Source organism: Dasypus novemcinctus, chromosome 5 (genome assembly GCF_030445035.2).
Source record: "Dasypus novemcinctus isolate mDasNov1 chromosome 5, mDasNov1.1.hap2, whole genome shotgun sequence".
Lineage (NCBI taxonomy): Eukaryota > Metazoa > Chordata > Mammalia > Cingulata > Dasypodidae > Dasypus > Dasypus novemcinctus.
In genome coordinates this window covers 18,412,422-18,434,479 of record NC_080677.1, presented here as the reverse complement: position 1 = coordinate 18,434,479, position 22,058 = coordinate 18,412,422, and the positions used below count along the sequence as shown (strand labels likewise).

Below are 22,058 nucleotides of genomic sequence, written 5' to 3'. Positions count from 1 at the left end.
TTTGGATAGTAAAGAGCACCTTTAAGTTGGCTCCTGTGTCCTTTGACACAACCTAGAAGCCTTTCTCACTTCCTTGCTTTCTGGCACAGTGTGTCCCAGGATCAAATTATACATTTCCTGTTTATAGTCTGGGCATAGGCATTTTTCCAAAGAGCTCTGGTTATTTTTTTGATGGAAATTTGGAGAGCACAATCTGAGTGCTGGGGGTTCTCATTACTGCTGGGTTATTTGCTTTTAGGGTTTTTAATGGACTGAACTGGAATTTTTTTTTTTTTTCTTTTTTAGAAAGGGAAAATACATTATGAGCGCACTATAATGCTGTGAAACAAATTATTCCATGACTTAGCGGCATAAAACAATAATAATCATATTATCTCTTATGGTTTACCTGTGGGTCAGGAATCTTGCCTGGACAGTTTTGGCTTGGGTTTTCTCATGAGATTGCAGTGAAGTGTTGGCTGAGGGCTGCAGTCAACAGAATGCTTGTCTGAGATGGGAGAATCCACTTGCAAGGTTGCTTACTCTCATGACTGTCAAGTTGTGGTTCCCTGGTTGGTGGGAGGTCTCAGTTCCTCTTCGTATTAGCCTCTCCACTTGGGTATCCTGACAACTTCATGTCTGGCCAAAGCAAATGATCCAACAAACTAAGGTGGAAGCTGCAGTATCTTTATGACCTACCCTTCGAAGTAACATACTGTCACTTCTGCCATATTCTGTTGGTCACACAGCCCAGCCCTGATTCAATATGGGAGGGCATGGACCCTCAGATGAGGATTACTGGGGACCATCGTGGAGTCTGGCTACCACAGTTGATTGTCATTTTTTTCTTATTTCATTTTACACTTGTCTTTTATACTGAAAATCTTGTGTCCTAAGACATTAACACAGTTCATTTTACCCTACATTGTACATAAAATAATTTCAAAATAACAATACTAATATTAATTACTAAGAAACTAAGTATAGTTTAAGGTTTCTTAGTGGCTCTTTTTGTTTTTAGAGTGAATTACAGTCAAAATACTATATCTTAGACACGTTTGAAATAATTGTTTTCTGTCCTTTATACAACCAATTTGGTAGACAATTTTGGATTGCTTTTTTACCTTCTTTAGGCTAATGATATGTTTTAATATGTAAAATGTAATTAAAGGTTTCCAAAATCAAAATGACTCAATAGGATGCATTCAGAATAGTCCCATTTTCATTTCTTTTCTTCACCTTGTTCTCCATCCATGGGTAACTGTTTTTTTAGTGCTTGATCCATCTGTCTAGTTTTTATTTTGTATATATGGACCCCCTGACCTTTGAATATAAATGGAAGCATATTAAAAGTGCTGTACTGTGTTTTGTTCTTTTCACTTAATCATATGTTCTGAAGAGCATTCCATATCCATGTATAGAGATCATGACTTCTTTTTATAACTACGTAGTACTCTACCATGCACATGTACCGTAGTTTATTCAACCAGTCTCCTGCTATTAAGTCATTTGTATTGTTTCTAGTTTCCAGTCTTGCTATTAGAAAAAGTTCTGCACTGAATAGCTTTATGTATGCATCATTTTTTTTTTTTTGACAGTGAATTTTTGGAACAGGCTCATAGAAATGGAATTGTTAGGACAAAGAGAAATGCTATATGTAATTTAGCTAGATATTGCCAAATTTCCTTCCACAGGATTTGTATTCTCACTAGCAGTGTATGAGAGTGTTATTCACAGATTTGCCATTAGAGTATGTTGTCATATTTTTTGGGTTTTTGTCAGTTTGGTACCTTGGTAAAGTTTTAATATGAAAAAAAATCTTATTATGAGCAAGTTTGGACAACTTTTCATTGGGTTTAGGATAGTTTGCACTGATTTTTTTGGTGAACTTTTTTGGCTACTTTTCTATAAGGTTAATCTTTTTCTTTTCATTTGAGAGAGACTCTTTATCATGTAAATTATGTGTCTAAATATAAGTTGGATTTTTCCTGTTTGCTATATTCTTTTGGTTTCATAGTTACTTTTGGCATGCAAAATATTTTTACTTTTACATAGTCCCCCTTATCCATCTTTTCACCTTATTGCTTCTGGGCATTGACTCCCATTCTGGAAGGTTTTCCCCACACAGGTTATTAAGAAATTATTTTTCTGTCTAAGAAAACTACTAAGTGCAATTTAAGGTTCCTTAGTGGTTCTTTTTGTTCTTAGAACATACCCCTCTAGGAAATTAGTCAAAATACTATTATATCTTAGACATATAGAGGTGGAAATCAGCAGGGTTGATTTTATATCATAGTAGTTTTAGCAGAAGAAAATTGGGTTAGATGTTGATACTAAATTCAGAAAGAAAGATGACTATCACTAAAGTGAAAAAGTAGCACTTCTTTTCCAGGATTCACTTTGCCACCAGCATTTTAATTTTAAAAATTTAGGGCCTGTAGAAAAGTTGCAAGGATGAATATCTTAATGTATTAATTATTTTCATTCTTTAGGTGCATTTTATCTGGTGTTTGAATATATGGACCATGATCTGATGGGACTACTGGAATCAGGCTTAGTTCATTTTAATGAAAACCACATAAAGTCATTTATGAGACAGCTCATGGAAGGTCTGGATTATTGTCATAAGAAGAACTTTTTGCACAGAGATATTAAATGTTCAAATATTCTTCTAAATAATAGGTATGGATATGAGCTTGATATGTATGTTTAACATGTGTGTTGTATAATGCATAGCTTGATTCTGTTAAAGGCTATAAAATTTAGCTTACTTTATTGCTTCTATTTTAACATAACCAGTGTTATGGCTTGAGGTACCTCTAAGTTTATGTTAAATGTTGTTTAATTAAATTAGGTTCTAATAATAATTTGTAATCTTCATAAAATAATATTTAGTTGACTTTTCAGTTTAATTTTTTTTTTCAGATGAATGGGTCTTCTATTAACGATTTCATCTTTAGGTTAAGAGAATATTTAAAATTTTTGTTTTTCAAAACAGGTTTTTTGTTTGTTTTTTTTAGGAGGTACTGGGGTTCGAACCTGGGACCTCGTTCTTGGGAAGCAGGCACTCAACTGCTTGAGTTACATCCATTTCCCCAAAATAGTTTTAAAGTAAACTTTTTTTGACTTATGTTTATCCATGATATTTAAAGTTCATGTTAAATATTTCACTAACTTAAACTCTGATACTTCTATTGTAATTGGTACTATTTGTTTGTTTTATTGAGATCTACCTAGTCCTGATTTTAATAAATAGAAAGTGTTCTAGTACTTAGCTCTACAAGTAATGGAAAATTAAACATAAATTTAAAATGATCTGGTTCTTGAGCATTGCTTGTTTGAATTAAGTAACTTGTCTTATCGGTAAGTATTAGTAGAAATTAACTCGTATTTTCATCTGTGTAGTTTTTAAATGGTAACTGAATAGTCTTGATATACTGTTACATTGGTACTATTGTCATAATAGTAGTTATAAAAGTACTAGTATAATAGCACTATTCAAATAGTATGAATAGTAACTGAAACTATCCAAAGCAAAATACTAATATTTTACTTTATCTTTTTGTGAATTTAACTTTTACTGCCTTTCCCTGTTAAGTAGGAACTTGGTGGTACTGCAATGTGATCAGAGTTAAAGTTTATATTTGTAGGAATAGAAAATGAATGTGTATGATTATTTCAGAGTAGACTAAAATTTTTTGCGCATTTTATCTTACTTTTACCAGAGGGCAGATAAAACTTGCAGATTTTGGACTTGCTCGATTGTATAGCTCAGAAGAAAGGTAAGAATAATTTCAAATGAATATTTTAGACATTAGAGTCCAGTTTTAAAAGCTATACTAAGAACACCATATTAATAGTGTGGCTGTGTTTTTAAAAGGGAAATTTACTTTTCGTAGTTTATGTGAAATAATGGTTTTATACTGTATTGACTTTTTTTTCAATTTACATTTTTTAGAGAAATTATAAGTTTACAGAAAAATCATGCAGGAAATTAGAGTTCCTATATTACTCCCCTCCCCGCCCCCACACACACAATCTCTCCTCTTAGTATCACTTTGCATTACTGTGGTACCCTTGTCACAGTTGAACTAACAATATTATTATATGTGTAGTCCATATGTAAAATCATTAGGGTTCACTGTTGGCATTATATAGTCCTCATGTTTTTAAAATTTTTTTCTAGTAACATGTATACAACCTAAATTTTCTCCCTTTTAATCACATTCAAATACATAATTCAGTGGTGTTTATTACATTCATAGTGTTGTGCTACCATTACCAGAACTTTTTTCCATGACCCCAGACAGAAACTCTGTACCAATTAAGCATTAACTCCCCATTCTACTCCTACCCTGGCCCCTTGTAACCTGTATTCTACTTTCTACATCTGTGGATTTGCCCTATTCCCAATTCTTTTTATTAATGAGAGCTATTTATTTTACATGTTATACTTCTAATATTTTTATATAACAGAGGTAACTGAAACCCAGAGAGGGTTGAATGGATTTTAAGGTCAAATAATATTTGTTGGCAGAGGCGAAGGCATAGGGTTTTCGATTCTGAATCCTTTATTCTTTTCATCGTATGCCACAGTGCCTCTTGGTAGAAATTTTGGAAAATTGGTCTGAATGTGTACTTAACCGAAAACTTCACTTGAAGTATATTTTTTGAATGACTAATAGTGGGGATGAAAAACCGCTAATTACCATTTTCCAGCTAATAGATTCTTTTTATGCAGATATTCATTCACATTTGGAATAGGTATGTTCCAGAAAACCTGACTGTTAAACAAAATTCTGGAAACAAACTTCATTTTTCCATTGATTTCTTTTTTAAAGTGGAATGTTCGGTTCCAGAGGAGTTTCTTTAAAATCCATTGGAGAAGTAGGCTTAATTTAATGGAATGCCTTTAAAATACATATATATTGTTCCAGTAAATTTTAGTGTAACATACTGATTTTAAAAGAAATCTGCCTTTGGAAGATATCCTTACTGTCCCAGGTTTCCTAGAGAGTTCTTGCAGTATAAACATACAGCAAATGATTTTTTATTTGTAGTCCCAGTTTGTTACCATAAGCAGAAAGAAAGGTAAGATTTTGCCTTACTGTATCCATTAGGTAGAAGTAAATTTGTTACTATACGTAGTGTAAGTTAATATTTTTCTGTTTATTTCCAAATAGAGTATATAAAAGGTTATCACTATAATAACATTAACCACAACATCTCTCGTTTGATTTTGGATATGCCTTTTTGAATTTGAGGAAAACTGGGTTGAGTTACAGTTAGCAAATAGGAATTGTACCTTGGGGGCGTGTGACCAATATGGATCCCCTCTTCTGTCGTGTGCTGCAGTAGAAAGAAAGAGAACTACTGTGTTAAAAATAAGGGGGAAATAATTTTTCTCATTTTTAACATCAGTATTCGTACTTTATCCCTGATCAGGTTTGGGAACTGTAGAACTTGAGGACAAGTTTTTGCCCCATTTCTTGATTACCCGTTAATCTTTCATTATCTGTTTCAAGTTCAGCTTTTCCTGAGATTTTCCACTACAATGATATTTCCTTCTTCTGAGTTTTTATTATACTAAGTCATTGCTCCAGTTCTTTTCCAAAGGATGGAATATCTTTTTCTCTTTGTGTGACTGTCCCATATTTTTTCAGTGTGCTTTCTACGTACATTGAAAATAATTTCATCTTCTAGAGAAGAGACTATAAGAAAATCTACAAACCTAAATCAGAAAACTTTGGCTCATGTCCTGGCATTGCCTTTAACCACTTGTGGAATTTTGAACAAGTCCCTTAATCTCTCTGGGCCTTATTATTTTCAATTTTAAATGAGGGATTTATAGTAAATGATCTCAAATCCTTATACAGTGTAGAAAACCAAATTGGTTATTATTCTAAAAATTGTTGTGCTCTAAATAAAAGTTTTGTAAACACAAACCAGAAGCCCAGTTCATTTCTGTGTTACCATCACAATTAAGAGTGAAAGGAGGGAAGCGGACTTGGCCCACTGGTTAGGGAATCCATCTACCACATGGGAGATCCGCGGTTCAAACCCTGGGACTCCTTGACCCGTGTGGAGCTGGCCCATGCGCAATGCTGATGCGCGCAAGGAGTGTCCTGCCACGCAGGGGTGTCCTGTGTAGGGGAGCCCCACATGCATGGAGTGCGCCCCGAAAGGAGAGCTGCCCAACGGGGAAGAAAGTGCAGCCTGCCCAAGAATGGTGCCGCACACTCGGAGAGCTGACACAACAAGATGACACAAGAAAAAGAAACATAGATTCCCAGTGCTGCTGATAAGGATAGAAACGGTCACAAAAGAGCACACAGCAAATGGACCCAGAGAGTAGACAACTGGGGGTGGGGGTGGGCGCGGGGAGAGAAATAAATAAATAAATCTTTAAGGAAAAAAAGTGAAAGGAGTTAGAGGTTAAAAAAAAATGTTGAAGAAGAACAAGATAAACTGTAACTGTTTCACCTACACTATCCTCCCAAAACACACACTTTTCCGAAAGCAATTTTGCCATCTAGTGGCTTGTCAGAAAATTGCCATTACAAGCAAAACCAAATTTTTTCCTAAAATTTTTAATGGGAGACCAAGAGAGTATTAAATTTGACTACTTACCCAAGGGATAGATGCAGTTACATTCAGGACTGAAATTGCCTCCTTAACTCTGGTCATTATTACTTGACTCCTTGTCACTCTTGCTAGATTATTAGCACTTTAAAGACAGGGACCGTATTTTATATTTTTGTGTTTTATTTGCTCTAAAATATTGGATACATTCACAGTAAATGCTTGATTGATTCTGATCTGGGAGAAGGCCATCCTAATCTTAAGGAGAGTAAACTTTAAGAATAGAAATATTGTTTAGATCACAGACTTAATCAAGATTAAATTGTACTTCTTTCAGCCTTAATTGATTAGCACTATATTAGCTAGGGTTCCCTAGGGAAACAGAATCAACAGGAGATATCTGTCAATAGTATGCAGTTTTATAGGAGTCTCTCACATGACAATGGGGATGCACAATTCCAGGTTCTGCAGGCAGGCTTTGATGAAAGTCCATTAAAGGTTCTTGATGAGTTTCTGGGAGACAATGACTGTCAAAAGATGAGCTAGGAAATTCTCTCTGAATACTGAAATCACTTCCCTGTTTAAGGCATTCATCTGATTTCATAAACCATCACTCATTGCTGACGGAGTCTACCTGAATGATGAAGATATAAATCATCTATGTAGTAAAGTCACTGGTGACTCAAGTCCATAAATGTCTTTGTATTACAATTAGCCCAGGGAGCGGACGTGGCTCAATGGATAGAGTGTTCGCCTACCACATGGGAGGTCTGCGGCTCAAACCCAGGGCCTCCTGGCCCGTGTGGTGAGCTGGCCCCACACAGTGCTGATGCATGCAAGGAGTTCTGTGCCATGCAGGGGTGTCCCCCGTGTAGGGGAGCCCCACGCGCAAGGAGTGCACCCCATAAGCAGAGCTGCTCTGCACGAAGCTCAGCCTGCCCAGGAGTGGCACTGCACGCACAGATTGCTGACCACCAAGATGATGTAACAAAAAGAGACACAGATTCCCAGATGCAAGTGGACTCAGAAGAACACACAGCGAATGGACACGAGAGCAGAAAATGGGGTAGAGGGGGTAGAAATAAAAAATAAAATCTTGTAAGAAACAAACAGCCCAGTGCTTGCTTGACCAAACAACTGGGCACATTACCTGGCTAAGTTGACACACTAACCTAACCCACAGTCCACCTACTTGTCAACTCGATAACCATCCACATTACCTTAAACCATACTTAGTCTCTAGGTAAAAACAATAACAGACATGCATATATCTATACATTTCCACCTAACAAAGTTCATCTTTCCCACGTACAACTGGAAACTCGATTCCCTGCAGAATAGGTGCAAGTTCTTGGATAATAGTCACTCTTAAACTTGGCATCCTTAACTATTATGACATGAAACTAATACAACATGTCATATGAAAAGGTTGAGGAAGAAAACAAACTTTTGTGTGTACATATAGTCATACTCAAAACAAGGAAGAAGGATTCATGACTAATACAGTACTTATTTCTGAAACCAGTCACGTGGTTGAAGTTCATATTTATTGCTACTTTCTTCCACTACCCATTCCATATTCCCATTACCCTCAGCAAGCACTTCAGCTGGCCATGGTTCTTTGTGTGTTAGGGTGACCCAAACATTTATTCTTGAGGATTCTGGGCCATTGTTAGTCCTACTTGGATTGGGTTGTTGCAATTTCCTATTGACTTTAATCACAGGGCATGGCAGTAGTAGAAGACGCCCTAGAGGATTTCTTGTATTCTAGGCAAAGTCTTCTTTACCCCCATTGTGTAGATGCAGTCCTATTTCCCCTTGATAGTCAGGATTAATCACCCAAGCCAGGGTGGTAATTCCCTTCTTTTCCTATTGATTTGGCCCAGAGTGGCCAGGTGGGAGACTTAACTTCCAGTTCAGTGGAATCTTTGTTGTGTTCCCTGGTGACAGCACTCCTTCCTTTTGGGACTAAAACCTGTAGACCAGCAGAGTTTGAGGTTGCAAGGACAGGAAGCAAAAATTTCCCTAGTGGGTCACTAGGGGTAATAGTGAGTGGTGCCACTCCCATTTCCACCCCTTGATTCATGGACCATGGATCCTGGTTATGGGAGAAATAGCACTGTGGAGTGGATGCTGATTTAAAGCATCCACAGCCTCCTGGGATACATTGCCCCAGCCCTGCCACCTAGTTGACACTGTAATTGAGTCTTCAAAAAGCCATACCACCATTTTGTTCACCTAGCTGCTTCAGGGTGATGGGGAATGTTAAGACAGTGAATTCCATGGTTATGTGCCCATTTCCACACATCATTTGCTGTGAAATGGTTTCCTTGATCAAAAGCAATGCTATGTAGAATGCCATGGCGGTAGATAAGACATATTTGATAAGTCCACGATGGTAGTTTTGTAAGAAGCATTACGTGCAGGAAATGCACATCCATATCTGGACTATGTGTCTATTCAAGTTAAAACAAATTGCTACCCCTTTCATGGGGGAAGTAGTCCAATGTAGTCAACCTGCCACCAGGTAGCAGGCTGGTCACCTTGAAGAATGGTGCCATTGGGGGCTGAGTGTGGGTTTCTATTCCTGGCAGATTGGGCACTCACCCAGTGGCTGTAGCCAAGTCAGCCTTGGTGAGGGTAAGTCCATGTTGCTGAGCCCATGCATAACCTCCAGCCTACCTCCATGGCCACTTTGTTCATGAGCCCATTGGGCAATGACTGGAGTGGCTGGGAAAAGAGGCTGAGTATTAGTTACAGAGTGGGTTATCTTATCCATTTATTAAAATCTTCCTCTGCTGAAGTCACCCTCTGGTGAGCATTCACATGGGACACAAATATTTTCAAGTTTTTTGCCTGTTCAAAAAAGTCTATCCATATACCTCTTCCCCAGACTTCTTTGTCACCAATTTTCCAATCATATTACTTCCAAGTCCTTGACCATCCAGTGCAAACCATTGGCAACCTGAATCACTGTACAAATGCACTTCTGACCATTTCTTCTTAAAGGCAGACAGTTTTTTCTAAAACAAAACAATTTTATGGATACAAATTAATAAAGCATACAGTTCATCCAAAGTGGACAGTATTTTGGTATAATCATATAGTTGTGCATTTATTACTTTAGTCATTATTAGAGCATTCCCATTATTTTTAATAATAAAAAAACAGACAAGAAAATTCTTTACCTCTTAGAATCTCTCTATGCTTCCCCTGCTGTACATAGCTACTATTTCTGTTTGTTCTTGCACAATTATTTATTAACCAGTTTACTGGGATATATTCACATACTGTAGGATCTATCCAAAGTATATAATCAGTGGCTTTCAGTATAATCACAATGTTGTGCATTCATCACCACAAAAAATTTCAGAACAATTTCATTACTCCAAAAAGAAAAGCTCCATGCCTGTTAGCATTCCTTCCCCAGCCCTAAATAACCACAAATCTAATTTCATCTTCATAAATTGATTTATGTTTACATTTTATGTAAATGGAATCATACAATATATAGTCCTTTGTGTCTGGTTTCTTTTACTTGCGTTTTTTTTTGTCTGATATTAACATTTTGTAGTATTAACATACATTTGCTCAGCTTCAAAGAAAAATGGTCTTGTATTTGCAATTTTACCCATATTCATATTTCAACTGTGGTTTTACTATGCTATACAATTCAAGTTTACATTTTTTAGCTTTCCTTTTAGTAATGTGCATAACACTAGACTTAACCATTAAACCATTTCATACTCACATAATAGTACTGCTAATAACAAACATTATATTGGGCTTTCATCTTTTCATTTCCAAAGATTAACACACATCCTTTTTACCAGTTCTTCACAAGTTAACCATCAGTTTTCCATTCTCTAAACTCATTTTAGTTTTTGGTGACCCATATTCAAGTTAGTAACTCCATGAGATTACACAATATATTTAGGTCGTAGTAGCACAGTCATACAGTATTTGTCCTTTTGTGTCTCGCTTGCTTCACTCAGCATAATGTCCTCTGTGTTCAACCATGTTGTCATATGCTTCATGACTTAACTTCTTCCTACAGCTGCATAATATTCCATCATGTGAATACACCACAGTTTATCTGTTCTTTGGTTGATGGACACCTGGGTCGTTTCCAGCTTTTGGCAATCATGAATAATGCTGCATGAACACTGTTGTGCAGGTGTCTGTTCATGTCACTGTTCTCAGTTCTTCTGGGTATATAGTCTGTAGCATTATTGTCAGGTCATATGCAAATTTGTATTCAACTTCTTTAGGAACTGCCAAACAGTCCTCCGTAGTGGCTATACCATTCTACATCCCCACCAAGAGTGAGTGTTTCTATCTCTCCATATCCTCTCTCACACTTGTAGTTCCCTGTAGTCGCCATTCTGATAGGTGTGAAATATCTCGTAGTTTTGGTTTGCATTTCCCTAATCACTAGTGATGTTGAACATTTTTTCATCTGTTTCTTTGTCATTTGTATTTCTTCCTTGGACATTCATCTTTTCAGGTGTTTTGCACATTTTTTAATTAGGTCATTTGTCTTTTTATTGTTGAGTTCTAGCATCTCTTTATATATCATGGATGTTAAACCCTTACCAGACATGTGATTCCAAATATTTTCTTCTGCGGAGTAGGCCGCCTTTTCACCCTTTTGAGAAAGTTCTTGGAGGTGCAGAAGTGTTTAATTTTGAGACGGTCCCATTTATGTATTTCTTTCATTGCACGTGCTTTGGTTGTAAGGTCCAAAAACCACCACCTACCACAAGGTATTTAAGATGCTTCCCTGAATTTTCTTCTAGTAGTTTTCATTGTCCTGGCTTTTATATTTAGGTCTTTGATCCATTTTGTGTCGATTCTTACAAAGGGAGTGAGATAGGGTTCCTCTTTCATTTTGCTTACAGATATCCAGTTCTCCCGGCATCATTTGTTGAAGAGACTGTTTTGTCACGTCAATATGGACTTGGTAGGTTTGTCAAAAACCTGTTGACTATAGAGGTGAGGGTTTGTTTCTGGAATCTCAGTTCTATTATACCATTCGATGGGTCTGTCTTTATGCTAATACCATGCTGTTTTGACAATTGTAGCTTTGTGATATGTTTCAAGGTCAGGCAGTGAAATTCCTCCCATGTCATTCCTCTTTTTTAGAATGGTTTTTACTATTCAGGTGCACTTTTCCTTCCAAATGAATTTGTTAATTGCCTTTACTGTAAAGTAGGCTCTTGGAATTTTGATTGATAATGCTTTGAATCAATAAATCAGTTCGGTAGGATTGACATCTAAATGATATTTAGTCTTCCAATCTTTGAATGCAAAATGTTTTTCCATATGTATAGGTCTTCTTTGATTTCTTTTAGCATTGTTCTGTAGTTTTCTGTATATAGGTCCTGTACATCATTGGTTAAATTGATTCCTAGGTATTTGAGTCTTTTTGTTGCTATTGTAAATGGAAAATTTCCCCCGATTTCCTCCTCAGATTGTTCAACCCTAGTGTACTGAAACATTGCTGAATTTTGTGTGTTGATCTTGTATCCTGCCACTTTGGTAATTCGTTTATTAGCTCAAGTAGCTTTGTCATAGATATTTCATGATTTTCTAAATACAGTATCATGTCATTTGTAAATAGTGAGAGATTTACTTTCCTTTCGTATTTGGATGCTTTATATATATATGTATTTTTTTTCTTGTCTGATTGCTCTAGCTAGAACTTAGTGCAATTTTGAATAACAGTCATGACAGTGGGCATCCTTGTCTTGTTCCCAATTTACAGGGGAAGCTTTCAACCTTTCCCCATTGAGTATGATGTTGGTTGTGGACTTTTCACATATGCTTTGTTATCATATTGAGGAATTTCCCTCTATTCCTATCTTTTGAAGTCCTCAAGAAAGGACACTGGATTTTTTCAGATGCCTTTTCTGCATCTATTGAGATGAATAGGGGGTTTTTTTTTCCCTTCAAGGTTAATGTGGTGTGTTACATGATTGATTTTCTTTTGTTGAACCACCCTTGCATGCCAGGAATAAATCCTACTTGGTCATGATGTGTAAGTCTTTTGATATGCTGTTGGAGTCTGTTTGCAAGTATTTTGTTGAGAATTTTTGCATCTGTGTTCATTGGAGAGATTGGTCTGTAATTTTCTTATCTTCTAGTGTCTTTATCTGGCTTTTGGTATTAGGGTAATGTTGGCTTTATAAAATGTTTGGGTAATTTTACCTCCTCTTCAATTTTTTGGAAGCATTTGAACAGGATTGGTATTAATTCTACTCAAAATGCTTGGTAGAATTCACCTGTGAAGCCATCTGGTCCTGGGTTTTTCTTTTTTGGGAGATTTTTGATGACGGATTCAATCTTTTTAAGTGTGATTGGTTTGTTAAGTTCTTGTATTTATTGTATCATCAGTGTACATTGGTTGTACATTTCTAAGAATTTTCCATTTCATCTAGGTTGTTGTTTGGTGGCATACAGTTTCTCATAATATCTTTTTTTTTTTTTTAAGATTTATTTATTTCTCTCCCCTTCTCCCTCTTGTCTGCTCTCTGTGTCCATTTGTTGTGTGTTCTTCTGTGTCCGCTTGCATTCTTGTCAGGTGGTACTGGGAATCTGTGTCTCTTTTTGTTGCGTCATCTGGCTGCGTCAGTTCTCTGTGTGTGCGGCACCACTCATGGGCGGGCTGCACTTTTCTTGCGCAGGGCAGCCCTCCTTGCAGGACACACTCCTTGTGCTTAGGGGACCCCTATGTAGGGGGAATCCCTGTGTGGCATGACATTCCTTGTGTGCGGCAGCACTGCACATGGGCCAGCTCACCACATGGGCCAGGAGGCCTTGGGTATTGAACCCTGGACTTTCCATATGGTAAGCGGATGCTCTATCAATTGAGCCACATCTGCTTTCCATAATGTCCTCTTATGATCCTTTTTATTTCTGTGAGGTCAGTTGTAACTTTACCTCTTTTATCTCTGATTTAATTTCTTTGCATTTTCTCTCTTTTTTTTATTTTTATTTATTTATTTAATTAGTCTAGCTAGGGGTTTGCCAATTTTATTGATCTGCTTCAAGAACCAGGTTTTGGTTTTGTTGATTTTCTCTGATTTATTTATTTATTTATTTTTTGTTCTCAGTGTCATTTATTTCTGCTCTAATCTTTATTATTTCTTTCCTTCTGCTTGCTTTGGGCATGGTTTGCTGTTCTTTTTCTAATTTCTCCAGTTGTTCAGTTAGATCTTTGATTTTAGCTCTTTTTAATCTTGGAGTTTAGGGCTACAGATTTCCCTCTCAAGACCGCTTTCCCTGTATCCCTTAAGTACTGTTTTTGTTTACTTTAGTCTCAATATATATGTCATGTTCAATTTCTCTTTCGACCCACTGATTATTTAGGTGTTTGTTGTTCAGTCCTCACACATTGGCAAATTTACCTCTTTGCTGTCTATTACTGATTTCCAGTTTCATTACATTATGATCTGAGAAGGTGCTTTGTATAATTTCAGTCTTTTTATATTTATTGAGAGCTACATGGTGGCCTAACATGATCTACCCTTGAGAAAGATCCATGAACAGTTGAGAAGAATGTATAATCTCCTGAGTTTCGGTTCAGCTTATATCTTTTGTTTGGGGAGTTTAATATGTTCATATTCAGTGATATTACTGTCAATGTGTTATTTACTTCCACCATTTTATTCTTTGGTTTTCATATGTCATCCCTTATTTTCATCTGTCTTTTTACTCTTTTGGTTACCTTTTCTGCTATTCTTTCTTCCATACTCTCCTCCAGGCCTCTCTCCTTTTTTTTCAGGCTGTAAGGCAGGGGTTCTTACTCTTTCTTGTTCCACAGATGCCTTTGCCAATCATTTGAAAACAACAGACCCCTTACTAAGCCCACTGTACTGTGTATTATTTGATAAATGTATCACACCCGCACCAACTGATCACCACAAGAATGATGTTTTTTTAAAATTTTAGTTCAAGCTCACGAACCCCTGCTCTAAGGTTTCCTTTAATATTTTCTGCACAGGTGGATTCTGTTTTTACAAACCCTTAGTTTCTGTTTATTTGTGAATGTTTTGAACTCACTTTCATATTTGAAGGACAGTTTTTCTGGATAAAGAATTCTCAGCTGCCTGTTTTTTCTTTTTGAGTATCCTAATTGTATCATACCATTGTCTTCATGCCTCCATGGTATCTAATGTGAAATCCACTCTGAGTTTTACTGGGCATCCCTCATGCGATGGTTCACTTCTCCCTTGCTGCTCTCAGAATTATCTCTATATGTTTGACATTTGGCATTGTGAGTAGTATGTGTCTTGGAGTAGGTAAGTTAGTATTTATTCTGATTGGGGTATGCTGCACTTGTTGGATGTGTAAGTTCATTTCTTTCGTAAGAGTTGGGAAATTTTCCTCTCTTATTTCCTCAAATACTCTTTCTGCTTTTCCCCTTCTTCTTTGGGAACTTTTATGATACAAATGTTGTTGTGTTTCATGTTATCATTCAACTCCTTGAGCACTTGCTCTGTTTTTTCCATTCTTTTCTCTTTGTTCTTTTTTTCTCTTCAATTTCAGCTGTTCTGTCTTCTGTATCTCTTCTTCTTTCTTCTCTCATTTTAGTCTATTGTATACCTCTAATAGGTTTTTTTAAAACGAATAAGTTTTATTGATACATGTTAATAAAGCATACCGTTATCCAAAGTGGACAGTCAGTGGCATTTGGTATAACCATATAGTTGTGCATTCATCACTTCAGTCATTATTAGAACATTTTCATTATTTAATAATAATAAACAATAACCAGACAAAGAATAAAATTCTTTACCTCTCAGCTGCTGTTTCTGGTTATTCTTGCACATTTATTTATTTATTAAGCAATTTTATTGAGATATAGTCACATACCATACAATTTATCTATCTAAAGTGTATAATCAGTGGCTTTTAATATAATCAAAGTGTTGTGCATCCATCATCACAAAAAATTTTAAAATGATTTCATTTCTTGGATTCTATTTGTAAGTATTTTGCTGAGAATTTTTTTTATCTATGTTCATTAGAGAGATCGGTCTGCTGTTTGCCTCTAATGTGTTTTAGATCTCACCTCTTGTGTGTCTCATTCCCATGAGATCTGTTACTTTTTTATTCAGGTTTTTAAATTCTTTGTGCTCGTTCAGCTTGTTCTCGATGTCCTTAATATCTTTAGCCATATTGCCTTTTTTTTTTTAATTTAAAGATTTATTTTTATTTATTCCTCCCCTTGCCCCCATTGTCTGCTCTCTGTGTCCATTTCCTGTATGTTCTTCTGTGTCTGCTTGTATTCTCATTAGGCAGCTTTGGGAACCTATCCTGGGACCTTATGGAGTGGGAAAGAGGTGATGACTCTATTGTGCCACCTCATTTCCCTGTTCTGCTATTTCTTATTTTCTTTCCCGTGTCATCTAGATGTGCCAGCTCCCCGTGTCAGCTGGCACACCTGTGTGTGGCCACTTTTCCTGCGTGAGGTGACATTCCCACTCAGGGCAGCTCTCCTGTGTGGGGCCACATTCTTACTTGGGCCGGCACTCTGCGTGAGCCAGCTTGCCACGTCGGCCAGCTTGCCCTGACCAGGAGACCCCTGGGCATTGAACCCTGGACCTCCTATATGGTAGATGGGAGCTTGGTTGGTTGAGACACATCCATTTCCCCATATTGCCTTTCAACTTATTAATATGATTTGGAAATTTGTTTTCATCTCATTGATGAGTTGTCTCAAAACCTGTGTCTCTTCTGGCTTTGATATATTTCTTTCCTTGGGCCATTTCTTCCATTTTCTTAGTATGGCTCATAATTTTTTGCTGAATTCTAGGCATCTGATTAGGGTGGTGAGTTTACTCAAATGCTCGATTTCTTTCTCTTTTGTAGGGTTTCAGTGGCAGAAGACTGTGTATTACTCCTGTTCTTTGATTCTTGGTTTACCCTGTTCTGGGTCTTTAGGATAATCCCTGTTAGTTGCTCAGAGCTGGGCCCAGGACCTAGTAATGGGATACAGACCCACTTCTAGGGCGTTGGGGAGGGAGGCTGGTTGTAAAGGCCAGATAAAGCTTCTCTTACTTTAATTTCCTCCCTGCTCTTCTTTGGTCTGCTAGCAGATGGTGCTCTTTGACAACCCTCTCAGTTCAATACCTGGTCAGAGTATATTTGCTGCCACAGAGACGGGATCAATGTGACTGAGGTTCTTGCCTGGAGGCTTAGAGCCTAGTAATTAAGACTTTCTCAGAGTTAGTTCTCCAACCTTTGCTGGCAGCCTCCCTCCCTCTTCCTGGGTAGGAAGTAATTGTGTCGTCAACAACCAGTCCAGGTCAGTAAAGGAAGAGATTGAGAAGTTAGGATCTCTTTAGTTCCTTGTCTGCTCCCAAGGCAAATGATTGGACCAAATTTGTGGGCCAAGAGATGAATCAGCTTTAGGCTGTGTCATTCTCTCTCCCTTTTCCTGGGGAGGTGAATCCCTGGGGCCCCCTTTATCGCTGCCACCCCTGAGGCCTGAGAATTCAAAAGTGTCTATAGTGCAGGTAAGGATGCCAGCGTTTGCAGCTGTGGCTTTTAACTCACAGTTTTGCTGTAGCAATTCTTTTCCTTTGCCCCTCTCTTCTCTGGGCAGTGGTCAGCCTTCCCTTGTTGTCCTAAACTATGGAAGATTTTGTTTTCCAGGTCATTTCTGCCTGTCTTCTAGCTATTTTTTCTGTGAGAGAAGAAAGTCCATGTCTTTCTGGTCCACCATCTTCCTGGAAGTCAGTTTAATTCTTAAGCTACAGTGTCTTCCTCTCTACCTGTGAGGGGAATCACCTTCATGTCCTAAACACTTAAGATTTAACAAATCTAAATTTCAATCTTTCTTCTTATCTCCAAACTTGTTTGTTTACTGAACATTTCCACTTAGGTAATCTTGGTGTCTTAAATACATGTTACAAAAACTTTCCATCCCCTTTCCTGGAAAAAAAAAAGAAAATTTCCCTTTTCCTTTATTCCCTATTTTAAAGGTATCCAGCCACTCTCACATACAAATATGTCTTATGTAGACCATTGTAAATGGAATTTTAATGGATTTTCTGCCTCTGGTCTTTCTTATTATTGCCACCTTATCTCCTGCTATATTCTTTTCCATTGGTATACTTCCATCTCTTCCAGTAATAGCAACCATTGAAATCTTTGAACTCTTAATAATATGTGCTGTTTCTAGTAGACATACCATAGTAAATATTTCTATACCTTTCTAATAACAGATATGGTATTCAAATTTTGATTATCTCCTTTTTTTCCCTGTTGTCTGTTTTTCAACTACATAGTCATTATTGCTTACCTTGGCTCACTGTTAAGATCTAATCAAACCATATATCCTGATTTTGACTGCTTAGTCCTAGAGTATAACTCTGTCCTGTTACAGATAATATATTGAATATGGGTCACTTAATATTCAGCAGTTAACAATTTGATGCTACGTGTTAGGCGTTGCACTAGTAACTGAGTATTAAAGATTGTGGGGGAAAAAGACAATATCTGTCTACCAAGATTATACAGCCTCCTAGGAAATAATAGGTAAACAGAAACTTTAATGTGATGTGTTATGTTGTTTACTGAAATTAGTGTGAGACAAAATGCTGTGGGGTATCTAATAGAGGGCAAGAGTGGTCAGGGAAGGCTTCCTGGAAGAAATAATATTTAAACCACATTCTGAAAAATCAGTAGAAAATATGTAACTGAAATGCATAATTTCTATGATACTAGCAAAGAAGACAGAATTTACTTGGCCCTCTCAAGGAATTGAAGGTTCAGTGAGTTTGAAGCAAGAGCCAAATCATAAAGGATCTTATTTGGCATTGTGTAGATATTCTCTGGAAGGCAGTAATATGTATTAAGGGTGTAACACATTCTCGTTTGTATCACTCACTAAATTTTCAAAAATGGCTTGGCCTTTTAAGTCTAGAAGCAATGACAGTCAGAAAGCTGGAATGGACATAGGTGTTGAAAAGATGGAGATGGATTACAGATATTAGAGGATGTGGAATCATTAGAACGTAATGGTTGAATATGTGTTGTGAGACACATCTCTGCTCCCCCTGTAAGGTTTCTGCTTAAGGAACTGGTTAAATAGTTTATTAGTTAAGATAGGCTCAACTATTATCATAACAAGAACCTCAAAAATTGGTGACTTAAAGAAGTGTATATATAGTTCTCAGTAATCTGGAGTGATGTTTGCTTGATTTGGTGCAAAATTAAGAATATTTAATAAAATCACCAATTCAAGTGGTTACTGCTTCATACAGTCATTCAGGGAACCATGCTGGAAGACATGCCATCCAGTGTTTTTGCCATCTCTGTCAAATAAGTGAGAAAGAAAAGGGAGAAGTATTATGAACGAGGCCTTAAAAAAAGGCACTAATCCTATGTACTCTTCTTTTTTTTTTTTTTTAAGGTTTTATTTCTCTCCCCTCCCCCCCCCCAGTTGTCTGCTCTCTCTCCCCATTCACTGTGTGTTCTTCTGTGTCCACTTCTGTTCTTGTCAGTGGCACAGGAATCTGTGTCTCTTTTTTTGTTGTGTCATCTTGCTGCATCAACTCTCCGTGTGTGCGGTGCCACTCCTGGGCAGGCTGCACTTCTTTCGTGCTGGGTGGCTCTCCTTATGGTGCGCACTCCTTGCACATGGGGCTCCCCTATGCGGGGGCACCCCTGCGTGGCAGGGCACTCCTTACACCATAGACACTGCACATGGGCCAGCTCCACACGGGTCAAGGAGGCCCAGGGTTTGAATCGCGGACCTCCCATGTGGTAGACGAACGCCCTAACCACTGGGCCAAGTCCGCCGCCAGCCCTTAGTATTTTAATTTCTTCCCCCACCCACAGGTTCATTGCTTAACTTCCTTCATCATAGTGGGGGGAGAAGGGGAGAGAAATAAATAAATCTTAAAAAAAAATTAGTAAGTGCTGCAAGTTAATTAAAGTAGATTATTGTGACTGTGGGATCCTGAGTGATGGGAAACAGAACCTCATGAAAACCTAGAAGAACATTCTAAAAAGAAGGAACTCAGCAAGTACAAAGCCTTGGGAATAGACTTGGAAGGTCAAAAGGTCAAAAAGTTGCCCAGTGTAATAGGAATTGAGTCTCTGGGGCTAGGGTTTTATTGGCCAAAGTAAGGAGTATAAATTTTATTTGGTTGTAGTGGGAGGTCACTGGACAGATTTAGACAAGTAAGTGATATAATCTGGTGATATACGTTAAAAAAAAAAAAAAAAAGAAAAAGAAAACTCTGTAAAGAAGTAGAGGAGGGAGGATTAGGGATCCAGTCAAGGAAACCAGTTAGGAAATTGTTGTAGTAATATCAGTGTAAAGATCATAGCAGTTGAGACTAGGGTTGTAGCTGCTGAAATGGAGAAAAGATGTGTTTTGGATATAGAGCTCACAGAAGTTGTTGATAACTTAGAGATGAAATGTGAAGGAAAAAGGTATCAAGTATGACTTCTGACTCCTGGATTTTTTACCTCAAAAGCTAGATTAGGTGTTGAAAACAGGTTCCAGGTTTCTTTTGTAGGTTTGGTAGCTGTTTCTGCATTGTATTCTGAAGGTAACAGGACATTTTTGTGCATATTATGAGTTGAGCTAACTGAGGGCTCACCGTGGTTTTAACCTTTTGATTTACTAAGGAGCATATAATCAGAATTAAATTTAAGAATTTAATTTTTAAATACTATTTCTTCATATATCTGCAGTGCCTTGCTTTGAAGCCCTAGCTATAGTAGGCATTCAATTAAAATTTGGTAAAGGAAATAAAAAAGGTTTCTGTTTGATAACTATAACTTCTTTTTTTTTTTTTTTAAAGATTTATTTATTTATTTCTCTCCCCTCTCCCACCCCACCCCAGTTGTATCTTCTCTGTGTCTATTTGCTGCATCGTCTTTGTCCGCGTCTATCCTTATCAGCGGCACTGGGAATCTGTGTTTCTTTTTGTTGTGTCATCTTGTTGTGTCAGCTCTCCGTGTGTGCGGCACCATTCCTGGGCAGGCTGCACTTTCTTCCGCGCTGGGCGGCTCTCCTTACGGGGCGCACTCCCTGTGCGTGGGGCTCCCTTACGCGGGGGACACCCTTGCACAAGGGACACCCCTGCGTGGCAGGGCACTCCTTGCGTATATTAACACTGCGCGTGGGCCAGCTCCACACGGGTCAAGGAAGCTGGGGGTTTGAACCGCAGACCTCCCATGTGGTAGATGGATGCCCTAACCACTGGGCCAAATCTGCCGCCACTATAACTTCTTGATGTTTATAAATTAACAATATTTTTCTCTGAAATAGTATGTTACAGTTTAAAAGAAATATTAAATGCAAACCTTTTATATTGTCGAAAAAACATATTTTAGGGTTAAGTACATTCTTTTATAGGAATCTTTTTTCGTTTCTTAGAATGATCTTTAACAAGGCAGCAACTCTGACTTAGAAATTTTAATTGGGATTTTTCAAAACCTCCAAGTACTTGACGGATCTGGTTCTGGGTATCTTCTTTGCCTTTTAAAGATCTAGATGGGAGGCTGAGCTGCTTACCAGCCTGAGACACAACCTTATGGCAGTTGCTTGGTTTATTGGGGATCCAGTGGTACTTGTCAGGCCCTAAGGTAGGGAAGGATCCAACTATATCTCATTTCCTCTGATATCTCCATTCTGGATTCCTGGGATTGTCTAGGGGCCAAGCATTGCAATTTGTCACCGAACAGTCTTTGATCTCTACGCCATTGATACTTCATTGCATATAAAGAAAAAGGCCTGCGTGGTCTTTTGCTTCATAAAAAGTTTATATTGGTCTGAATGTTTATTCCCTTCACAAATCAATTTTTTAAAAGAATTTCAACTATTTTGAGATTATATAAGTGTTTTAAAATCAAATTTTCTGAGTCAAATTTTATGGTTGAATTTTTTTTCTCCATCTTTACCTAAGTTCTTTTTCTTCTGCTAGAAAATAAACATTTGGAAATATTTGGAAAAACTATTAATTAGTATACATTACATGCATTTCCTGTATGCTAAGAAGGATATTCGATCTAGTTTTGTGTTTGTTTTTGAAAATGCCCTAAAGATATTAATTTCTGAATTGATAAGGTAGTTAATAAAAAATTAAACTAGTTTAGCTTTAACTGATAAAGATAATTATATCTGAATGTTGCCTAAAATAGCAATATCTTCCTTAAATATTACTTTTTCAGTAAAATTTATAACCTGAGTTTGTGATTTCTTCACATAATTCAACATCCTTTTTAAAAAATGTTTATTTCTATTTGCAGATAATATTTTTTGAATTAGAGCTATATATATATATATATTTATATATATTATATATATATAAATATATATATATATTAATTTAAATATTTTCTTGAGATTATAGATCTATAGTTGCACTTTGGTGACATGACCACAGCTTTCAAATGGTTATAAGCCCTGAAATGTTTTAGAAAGGCTAGTCATTGTAAGTTTCACAAACTTTGTTCCCCTACCCAGCGTA

General features: G+C 37.2%; 1 protein-coding gene across 4 annotated transcripts in view; it reads left to right on the top strand.

Moving 5' to 3' along the window:
* Positions 1–22,058, top strand: part of CDK13 (cyclin dependent kinase 13) — a 125,597-nt gene that overhangs the window by 74,999 nt on the left and 28,540 nt on the right. For all 4 annotated transcript variants that reach the window (XM_004462568.5, XM_023589972.3, XM_023589971.3 and 1 more), the window contains 2 exons: positions 2,472–2,661; positions 3,705–3,761. In XM_004462568.5, coding sequence (XP_004462625.1) covers positions 2,472–2,661; positions 3,705–3,761 — 247 coding nt within the window. The remainder of the gene's footprint in view (positions 1–2,471; positions 2,662–3,704; positions 3,762–22,058) is intronic.